This window comes from Oryza glaberrima, chromosome 8 (assembly GCF_000147395.1).
Source record: "Oryza glaberrima chromosome 8, OglaRS2, whole genome shotgun sequence".
NCBI lineage: Eukaryota > Viridiplantae > Streptophyta > Magnoliopsida > Poales > Poaceae > Oryza > Oryza glaberrima.
The window spans coordinates 4,846,687-4,857,111 of NC_068333.1; the positions used below are offsets into that span (position 1 = coordinate 4,846,687).

Below are 10,425 nucleotides of genomic sequence, written 5' to 3' on the forward strand. Positions count from 1 at the left end.
ACTTCTTCACCAAAATATCTATAATACTTAAAATGTTAGTATTTTGGTATTCATTCCCACACCACCTCTGTCACTAACAGCCGGATCTCACAATATATACTATTACATCACCTTTCAATAAGTCATACCCTATTGCACTATTAGCTCCCCTAAATTTCAAAATCACCTAACTGTGTTCAATAAGAAAAATCATTTTTCATAGTACTACTTATACTAACATAGAAAAATCATAGTATTCTTTATGCTTAATAAGCGCTTATTATTTGATTTAATAAACTAGTCCCTCCGTTTCGTATTATAAGTCATTTGACTTTTTTCCTATTCAAACTTCTGTAAGTTCAACCAAATTTATGAAGAAAATATAATAATATTTTTAGCACAAAAAATATATTATCAAACTATATTTAATGTTAGATTTAATGAAACTAATTTCATATTTTAGATGTTGTTAAATTTTTTCTACAAACATGACCAAACTTAGCCAAATTTAACTAAAAAAGATCAAACGACTTAGGGGGTGTTTAGATCCAGGGGTATCAAGTTTTGGCGTGTCACATCAGGTATTATATATGGTGTCGCATGGGGTGTTCGGGCACTAATAAAAAAACTAATTACAGTAACTGTCAGTAAACCACGAGACAAATTTATTAAGCCTAATTAATCCATCATTAGCACATGTTTACTGTAGCACCACATTGTAATTACAGTAACTGTCAGTAAACCACGAGACAAATTTATTAAGCCTAATTAATCCGTCATTAGCACATGTTTACTGTAGCACCACATTGTCAAATCATGAAACAATCAGGCTTAAAAGATTCGTCTCGCAAAGCAGTCGTAATCTATGCAATTAGTTTTTTTAGCCAATATATAATACTTCATATAGATGTTTAAACGTTCGATGCAACGGGGTGTAAAATTTTAAGGTGTGATCTAAACATGCCCTTATAATATGGAACATGGGAGTACAAACTAAATTTATTTTCCATTGCAAAACACCGGCTCTAGGCTAGTACCTCCTCCATCCCAAACTAAACGCATCTATAAGTTTCCGTGTCCAATTTTGATCATCCGTCTTATATGAATTTTTTTAATAATTAATATTTTATTATTGTTAGATTATAAATATGAATAATACTTTATACGTGACTTATGTTTTATAATTTTTTCAAGAAAATTAAAACAGATGATTAAAGCTGGACATAAGATTTTTTTTAACACGGAGGGAGTCCTACTACTGGAGTAGAAGTTGAGAAGGCAGGACGGGGCCCAACTCAACCTGATAAACTCCCCGCGGCCTATTCGCATCGTCCCCTTCTTCTTCCCTCACCCCCTTTTCCCACCAAAAACCCTAGCCTCCCCCTCCTCTTCCAGATTCATCGCCGCCGCGCCGCCCCGAGCCCAGAGTAGCCGGCGACGATGCCGCCCAAGGCGTCCAAGAAGGACGCCGCCCCCGCCGAGCGCCCCATCCTCGGCCGCTTCTCCTCCCACCTCAAGATCGGGATCGTACGCCCCCCTCAATTCCCCACCGCTATATCTCTACTCTCCTTTGCTTCGCCGTCGACGCGACGACCGCGGGTGCCTGCCCGGGGGCCAGTGGATCTCGCGGCTTTGCTGTCATGCGATGTGGATAGTAGATTGATTGTAGTTTGTGCAGGATTCGCGTGTGCAGCAGCTACTACGGTGGATACATCGGAGCTTAGTGCTTGGGGTTGGGGGAGATATGTGCTTTGGTTTTCGGGGTAGTAGAACGGAGCGTGCGCCCAGCTCGAGGCCGTGATTTTAGTAGGGTTTTGTCCCCTTGGTGGTCAGTGTGGGGTTTGGTTGGTGCTTAGGTTTTTGATTCATGTTCCGCTGCTTTGTGCTTATGTGGATGTGATTTGAATCTAACTTTAGTGGGTAACCCGGTGTTCTTAATTTGGCGAAGCATTCTATATAAGAACGATCTACGCCATATCTTTATGCATGAATGTTTAGACGATCTCCTGTTACCTTTGTGTACTTTTTTCCTGCTGGAAGCATGATAGCCCATGGTAGATACCTGTACATTCCTATTCATTAGTTCTTCCCAATTGATCGCCTTTGGTGGTGCTAATAGTGATAGTATGATATTGTCATATTGCTCAACACACCTGCTACTGATGAATGATTATGTATAAGCATTTGCTTTTAACTTGTATACCATCACGGGTTCATAATGCAATATTTGTTATTGGATTTGTTCATTGTTTCATCAATATTTGGATCAGCAAATGATTTGATCATTAGTTATTCTGTGCAGAGATGCTTTTCCAACTTTACAGCGAAGCATATAATTACCAATAATCCCATTTTTACCCTTTTGATTTATCCTAGTTTTCTCATCAGTTATAAAGACTTATGAATTTCTTTGTATTTATTTTCTCTGCAGGTTGGGTTACCAAATGTTGGCAAATCCACTTTCTTTAACATAGTAACAAAGCTGTCTATCCCAGCTGAGAACTTCCCTTTCTGTACCATCGACCCAAATGAGGCACGGGTATATGTTCCAGATGAAAGATTTGATTGGCTTTGTCAACTTTACAAGCCAAAGAGTGAGGTTTGTTTCTTTCCTACACTATAATGTGCAACTTCTTTTCTTATGTTTCAAGACATATCATGTCTTCTGAATTTCTTTGCAGGTGTCTGCATATCTAGAAATCAATGACATAGCCGGGCTTGTTAGAGGAGCCCATGCTGGGGAGGGTTTGGGCAATGCCTTCCTATCCCATATACGTGCTGTTGATGGAATTTTTCATGTATTGAGTATGTTCCTGTTACTTATCATTTTGATTGGATCTTGCATATTGAGTGTGTAGTCATGGACTCGTGCTATTGTTTCAGTGTGAAGCAAAGTAAACGTTGTGATTGTTCTAGTGAAAGCATTGGTGCTCAGATTCGAATCAATTTTCTTTGCTTTTTTGTTTAACCAGTAATCACAAGGTCATGCACTTCATGAATGCTGCTTATGTTTATCAGGAGCATTTGAAGACAAAGAAGTTACTCATATTGATGATTCAGTGGATCCTGTTAGAGATTTGGAAACTATTGGTGAAGAGCTGAGACTCAAGGTTTTTATAGGGATGCTTGATTTGCACGTCAGTAAATGCTTTGGTTAAACCTTCTTTTAAATCCTATCGCACTTTCTTTTGCAGGACATTGAGTTTGTGCAGAACAAAATTGATGACCTTGAGAAATCAATGAAGAGAAGCAATGATAAGCAGCTGAAACTCGAGCATGAATTATGTGAGAAGGTGGGGCACCTGTTACAGCCAACCTCTGTGTTGCTAAATTTGTCTGTTAGCAGCCTTGCATAATTTCAAATTGTTATTTTCTTGAGTGAGTGGAAGCTTACTTTTGGCTTCTCTTCCTAACAGGTCAAAGCCCATCTTGAAGATGGAAAGGATGTCCGCTTTGGAGATTGGAAAAGTGCTGACATTGAGATCTTGAATACCTTCCAGCTACTTACAGCTAAGCCAGTTGTCTATTTGGTACGTATTTTTGTCATCTGTATGCCAGTTTATTTGAGATGTTATAAAGTAGTTTTCATGATGAGGTGTTCAGTTGTTCTTTGTGAGATTTCAGTTTTGTTATTTTCGTGCTTCTGCATTTAGAGACTCAGTAATAATGTCAGTACGTTGATTCATGGCTATACATGCTTTTGAATTTATACAATAGTGCCCATGAATAGCGCATATTGTTTTCTATTAGCAAGTTAAACTTGGAATAGTGCAAAACTTATCCTGTGGACTTTCTGTTGTGCCCTGTTTGTCTGTTTCAGTCTTCCTCCTATTATGTAATGTTTATTTTGAGGCATCAAGCAATATTCTGAAGCAGTGAATAATACTTTCTTGTTTTATGTATGGGAACTCTACCTATATATCATTTTCAGAGCACACAATCAACTATAACCCAAATAGTCACTAATCATGTAATTAGCTGTATATCCACCTAACCTAACATGGATATGTTAGTTGACCTGTCAGAAATTGAAAGGGAGATGCTAGTATGTTACCTTTCCTTGCATATGGTAATTTTTTTTTTAAAAAAAGTAGAGCTATATATTGTTTAATGACTGTTTTGTTTTTGCAGGTGAACATGAGTGAGAAGGACTACCAGAGGAAAAAGAACAAGTTCCTACCTAAGATACATGCCTGGTATTGTTCTGTAGTATATAGTAACTATTTCTTGAAGGGATTAAGGTGTAATGGAAAATAAGGCAAACTGTTGTTTTTTATTTCAGGGTTCAGGAACATGGTGGTGAAACTATTATTCCTTTTAGCTGTGCTTTTGAAAGGTTGCTAGCGGATATGCCCCCGGATGAAGCTGCTAAATATTGTGCTGAAAACCAGATTGCAAGGCAAGCCATGTCACACTCATACCATTAAATGTTCTTTATGTGTTTAGCTTAGTTCCAAAAAAACCAAAGGTAAATTGCTTGATTTGGAATCAAGCAAATCAAGCAATACTGTCACACTCATATATGAGTCCTTTTACTTGGATTTTATTTCCTGAGTGACGCAATACTGATGCCTGTTTTTTGGTTGGGTCACTACGTGTCTTTGAGGTGAATTCCATTTGGTCATACTTTCTATAAGATACATTATATGACTATGATTCTATAAACACCAATAGAACTATCAAACCAGCAAGAGTCTTTTTAGTTGCATGTTGTTTACCATATATTGTAGCTTCTTTTTTATATGATTCAAAATTTCTGATCTGTCATTAGTTGCTTGTCCTTAAGCATTCTCTATTTTTTGCTGCAGTGTGATCCCAAAAATTATCAAGACTGGTTTTGCAGCAATCCATCTTATATACTTTTTCACTGCTGGCCCTGACGAGGTATATTTTTTCTGGTCATATTATGCTTATCTTACACTATTACTTGTTGATTTTAATATAATCCATCTTTTACTTCCCATGTTGCTATATGACAGTAGCATTGCCCTTTAACAATTGTGTTGTGCAATTTGCTGCACTTTGTTTTAAGTAATACGCAGTACTCCCTCCTACAAAAGTTATACATATTACTTTTACCACCATGACCAAGGAGAAATTAAACTCATCTTGCATGTAACAAAGATAAGGAGTGTATGCATGCATGCAACCAATGAGTATTAAGATGGCTCCTCGGGTTTTGATCAAACATTTAATTTACCTATCCATTTAAATCTTGGATGCATACACACTACAAATAGGAACAACTTATTTGGAAAAACTAAAATATGAAATAGGTCTAATTCTTGTGGATGGAGTACTTTCTTTAGTTCTTATTTTTTATGTTCTTAATAGTTCAAATGCAAGCGATGTGAAAATTTTAGTTTTATACATTCTTGTTTAAATATATGTTTGAAATACATTTTGCTGGATTAGTGACATAGATGGATTTTCTGTTCAGGTAAAGTGTTGGCAGATCAGACGTCAAACTAAAGCACCTCAAGCTGCTGGTACAATTCACACTGATTTTGAGAGAGGCTTCATATGCGCTGAGGTACTCATGCGATATACTCAGGCTTCATATGAGTAGTTAGTATATGCATGCTAATGTGGTTAGATTTCATTGCAAACAATTGATCTCATGTCACTGTTAAGTAGCTGGTCTAATTCACTAGTTATACTACCTCATTTTGTACAGTATCCCCAACTCCGCAGTACTCAATGGAACATTGATTTAGATGTTTTCTGATGCGACTTTTCTAGTTTGATATAGTTCTTTTATTTGTAATAATTATTCTCTTTGTTTTATATATTTGGTTGGGCTTGTCTGTCCAGTAGCATTGTTCTTTTTAGCTTTATGCACATTTGAAACTTATGTGAAATACATTTTTCTGGGATTAGGTAATGAAGTTCGACGATCTAAAAGAACTGGGTAGTGAATCTGCTGTGAAGGTATGCAAGGCACCTAACAAAGTTGATATTGTTCAAGTGCCTATTTTCGATATATACTTAATGAAGACACCCATTATTGCGAATTGTAGGCTGCTGGAAAATACAGGCAGGAAGGGAAGACCTACGTGGTACAGGACGGGGATATCATCTTCTTTAAATTTAACGTGTCTGGAGGTGGAAAGAAGTGAGTCAATGTTTGAAGGTGATAGCGTTCCGACAGAGTGGTGCATTTTACTTTAAACTTCTACACTTAGCTCTGTAGCAATAAACAAGTTATGATTCGATATTTTGTACCATGAGGCTATAAAATTATCCAAGGATTGTATGATGAGGCTTTAAATCATTGAAGAAAAAGTGTACGGTTTTGCAATACAAGCATTCTTGGCATGTGTCTTGCCTGGGTCTACATCTGTAATATTAATGGTTAACTGCCGTGCATGTTTGGACAACTCGCTGTCATGCAGTCAAATGTGGTTCTTTCCCCACGGTAAAATTAGAGCCTTCCACGTACAGCTGATTTCTGCAATTCTATTTTTAAACCATGCATAAACAGACACAAATTAACAATTAACTGGAATAGCAAGTCTTACCACGCATACAATTACCAGAGCAAGATAACCCTACGAATTACTGCTCAAATCTAGCGGACCTCTACTTCTGGTAACGGCCCGTTTATGAAATATGAACACGAGCATAGCATAATTAATTACCCTTCCAGTGGGTAATTAAATCAACTTAATTAAATTAGGGCAGCATGACACTGACGTGCCTATCAAATATCCAATTAATCGGGATGCTGATGGGCTTCTTCTGGGCCTTGATCGCCCTCTCATGGGCCTTCTCCTTCATCCTCCGGATCTTCTGCGGCAGCTCGCACACGTAGTCCCGCGCGCGCCGCCCTTCGCCGGAGAGCCCCGCCGCGAGCTCCTCCACGCGCCACTCCCGCACCAGGTGCTCGACGATGGAGCAGTAGTCCGACACCGTGTACGTCCCGGCCTGCTCGGCGAGGGACACGACGCAGGCGTAGAGGTCGTCGCGGCGGCCGTCGGAGATGGGCGAGGTCGGCATGGCGACCCCTCGCCGCAGCATGCGCGCCACCGCGCGCACGCCGGCGTCCGGGTCGGCCTCGAGGAGCCTGGAGACGATGCGGGTGTAGGCGGCCTCGTGCCGCTTCTCGTCGGCGGCGACGGTGCCGCAGACGCGGGCGAGGGCGGCGTCGCCGTGCCCTCGCGCGCCGACCAGCCGCGCCGTGTTGCCGTGGGCGACCGCCGTGGCGCGCTCCTGGAACGCCGTGTAGACGAAGGCGTGGTACGGGCTGCACGGCGGGTCGACGGCCATGCCGGAGCGGATGAGGCGGTGCACGGCGCGCTCCACCTCGGCCATGTCGAAGCGGCCGGAGAGGTACATGTACCGGTTGAGCACGTCGCCGTGGCGGTTCTCCTCGGCGGACCACCCGCGGATCCACCGCGCCCACGCCGTGGCGTCGGCGCCGGTGAGGTCGCCGACGGCGCGGACGCGGTTCAGCGAGCTCTGGTACGTGGGCAGCGCCTCCTCCGTCACCATGTTCGCCACGAGGCACACCAGGAGCAGGTCCGGCACGCCGGCGGCGCGCTCCCGCAGCTCGGCGCACGCCGCGTGGAACCCCTCGCCGCCGAGCACCGCCGGGTCCGGGAGCAGGTCCGACGGCTGCCACGCCGCCTCCACCGGCTTCAGCAGCGGCAGCACGTTCTCCTCCACCCACGGCTCCATCTGCGTCAGCACCTCCAGCTTCTCCGGCGACAGGTAGCTCCTCATCTCCTCGTCTTCCTCCCGCCGCACGGCGGCGGCGACGTCGGCCGCCGCCGACATGATCGCGCTGCCACTGACAGCACTACCCCTGCACATCCTGCATGCATGAGCACGACAACTTGCAAGTTGCAACTGGTAATTTATTTCTTTCTCAACCAGCTGAAAATAAATTTATGCTTTGATCAAATCGATGAAATTTTTGGTAAGTTTGCAAACAATATGTCAAGTAAGGGAGTGCACATTTGTTCTTCGATGCAGAGATCGAGTTTTAATATATTTTCTAAAGGGTTATACTTTCTTCATCATTTTTAATGTGACGTTGGTTAGTTAAAAATGAACTAATGAACGTTATTTATATATAACAGAGGAAGTATGTCTAGTAAAAAAAAAAAAACAAAAACATACCAGCGGCTGCTACTGATCATGGTGACTCGTCTACCAAATAGTGTTCTTGATGGTGAAGAAGAGTTGGTGTTTGGTTTGCAACGAAGCCTATTAGCTAAAGGCATCGCCATTGTTGCTGTTGCAGCCATGCTGGAGGAGAAGAAGAAGATGATGATCGTCTATGGATCGAGTTGAACTATTGTCTTGAGTTGTGATAGGTTTAGTTTCAGCTGGTCGAAGCCTGGTGCTGCGTGGTTATATAGAGAGCGAGCTAGGAGTATATTTGTTGCAATTATATGACTTCTTCCACTTTCCTTGGCACTTTAGTTGGCCACGTGCCTTCGTGTCAGATCGAGCTCAATTATGCGCATTGCATTAAAAACAAATGTACCACTCCCAAATTTCAAATTTTAAAACTTATTTTGACTTGATTTTGGAGTTTTTTTATATTATTGTAAATAAATTGCTAAGAACAAAGTTTTATATAAAAATAGTTTTCCAGGTATTTTTTTAATAAGCCATCGGCTTTAGTTTAGATAGATTAGTGATGAATGAGACGGAGAGAGATTTTAATCACCCCAGAGGACGTTCATTGTTACTTGTTTAGGGCATCTTCAATGTATAAGTCTCATTGGATCATAAGCTGGGCCTAAATTAGCTATATGGTAATTGTTACAATGTATGTGGCAAAAAAAAAAGAAAGATATTAAGTTGGGTTGCACACAATTTTTTAAAAAATCTTACTATATCATAACTAGTACTACTGCTTTTTTCTGGTGAGAGAGTCTGACGGAAGAGAGTCAAATACAAACGGTTTGTTTTTTCCCGATGGCGCCCAAACCTCAAGCTTAATGTCACTTGCGAAATTTCTCATAATGTATATGGTTGATTTTTGGACTTAAGTCCACTTATGTCCTACATCATGTCGACTAAACGGTTATGATATTTTTAAAAGAATTGATAATATAGATTAATATGTAATATATATCATTGTACAAACATTAAACATGTAAGTTTAAATATTCAATTTCTATAAATGGTAACAAAAAAAAACTAAACTAATTAATCACCTCCCTCTTTCAGTCTTTCGTCCTCTTGCTTCATAGAGGAAGTTCAAAAAAAGTTATCAAACACCTTAAATTCGGTTAGTCCCGATACTACTAAATCAACCTATTACGGATATATAAGTTAAATTCATGATGTTGCAGTGCCACACCACCACAGAAACACGCAAAACAAAAAAAAACAGCAAAATAGATATCGGAACAACTAAGACCGGCATCTATAGTTCTTTTTCCGCCTAAGGCCCACCTCCACGAGGCGCCCAAGGCAAGAACCGACACATTTGTGAAACATAAGTGCGGGTTCTAACTAAAACCAGTACCAGTAGTATTAAGTGCTGGTTTTTCCATAAGAACCAATACCTATACTTATATTATAGGTGGCGGTTTTCACCTATTAAAAAACCGAGCCAAACCCACTGGCTCTCTCTCTTCCCCTTTTTATTACCCCTTCTCTATCCCTTATCTTCTCTCCTCTATCGGTCTCCCCGCATCATCCTTTCTCCCTCTCCCATGCGCCACGGCCGGCCAAGGATCAGTGGCGCTCCACAGGTGGCGTCCCCCTCGATGGCACTCGGTGGCCAATGGTGTCTCTTCTTCTCTCCACCCATCACCTCCTTTCCCTCTCCCTCGGCCTCCCACCAACGGTGCGCGGCCTCCTCCTTTCCGTCACCATATCCAACGCCTCCACGAGTTTGGGGATGGCCAGATCTACACCCTCTGTTGCTCCCTCTTGGCCTTCACCTTGCTATGGCCCGTTGGCCACCGTGAGCTCAAAGCTGGCTCCTGCCATCCCTACTACGGCGGAGGCACCAACTACTAGATCCACGTGTCATGATGATGAAAGCGACCACCAGCAGCGTCGTGGCTCCTTCCCGTGCGTGGCAAGAGGATTTTTATGGCTTTCTTTGTTGATTTCTTACTTGTTGATATTGGTTGTAAAAACGATATTGGTTATCCCTTTTATGCTGAAATGGGTATCTAGTGCTTGGGTAGTAGATGATCCTTTGTGATAAAATTTGTGATTCACTTAGTGATTTTGATGTTGAAAAGCAATTTATGATTGATTGAGAACAATTTGAGGCTTGGACGTTGGGTTTCTCTGCTGCTCAATACATTGGCTTGATTCGAGCTGATGCATTGAGCCTGTTTTTTTTTATTCCTTGAACCATAAAGGTGCTGGTTGGAACCGGCACCTTTGAGGAGGTGCCACCTGTTGAGTGCCGGTTAAAATATTCAGTATCTACGGCCGGTTTCTAATCGGCACAGAAGTGATTTTGTG

General features: G+C 41.6%; 2 protein-coding genes across 3 annotated transcripts; one reads left to right on the forward strand and one right to left on the reverse strand.

The window, feature by feature from the left end:
• The first annotated feature begins 1,300 nt into the window (after positions 1–1,300).
• LOC127782146 (obg-like ATPase 1) lies at positions 1,301–6,316 on the forward strand. The gene is made up of 12 exons (XM_052309220.1): positions 1,301–1,506; positions 2,411–2,578; positions 2,661–2,784; positions 2,998–3,089; positions 3,174–3,272; positions 3,396–3,509; positions 4,111–4,175; positions 4,262–4,378; positions 4,788–4,863; positions 5,420–5,512; positions 5,860–5,910; positions 6,000–6,316. The coding sequence occupies exons 1-12, from the start codon at positions 1,420–1,422 to the stop codon at positions 6,096–6,098; spliced, it is 1,185 nt and encodes a 394-aa protein (XP_052165180.1). The 5' UTR covers positions 1,301–1,419; the 3' UTR covers positions 6,099–6,316.
• A 154-nt stretch (positions 6,317–6,470) lies between these two features.
• LOC127782145 (acyl-[acyl-carrier-protein] desaturase 6, chloroplastic) lies at positions 6,471–8,332 on the reverse strand. Of its 2 annotated transcripts, none has more exons than XM_052309218.1 (2): positions 8,104–8,332; positions 6,471–7,795 (listed from the first exon to the last, which is right to left on the reverse strand). In XM_052309218.1, exons 1-2 carry the CDS (start codon positions 8,229–8,231, stop codon positions 6,655–6,657), a joined length of 1,269 nt encoding a protein of 422 aa, XP_052165178.1. In that variant the 5' UTR covers positions 8,232–8,332; the 3' UTR covers positions 6,471–6,654. The 2 variants fall into 2 exon arrangements, with proteins under 2 accessions (XP_052165178.1, XP_052165179.1); XM_052309219.1 differs by having other exon boundaries at positions 6,471–7,786; positions 8,104–8,331.
• Between the last annotated feature and the right edge of the window lie 2,093 nt (positions 8,333–10,425).

Bases quoted from the DNA above. Each gene is read 5' to 3' on its own strand.
- LOC127782146 (XM_052309220.1), top strand. From the start codon at position 1,420: ATGCCGCCCAAGGCGTCCAAGAAGGACGCCGCCCCCGCCGAGCGCCCC. The intron at 3,090-3,173 runs GTTTTTATAGGG...TTTCTTTTGCAG, and splicing joins GTGAAGAGCTGAGACTCAAG to GACATTGAGTTTGTGCAGAA. The intron at 5,513-5,859 runs GTACTCATGCGA...TTCTGGGATTAG, and splicing joins GAGGCTTCATATGCGCTGAG to GTAATGAAGTTCGACGATCT.
- LOC127782145 (XM_052309218.1), bottom strand. From the start codon at position 8,231: ATGGCTGCAACAGCAACAATGGCGATGCCTTTAGCTAATAGGCTTCGT. The intron at 7,796-8,103 runs GTATGTTTTTGT...TCATGCATGCAG, and splicing joins ATGATCAGTAGCAGCCGCTG to GATGTGCAGGGGTAGTGCTG.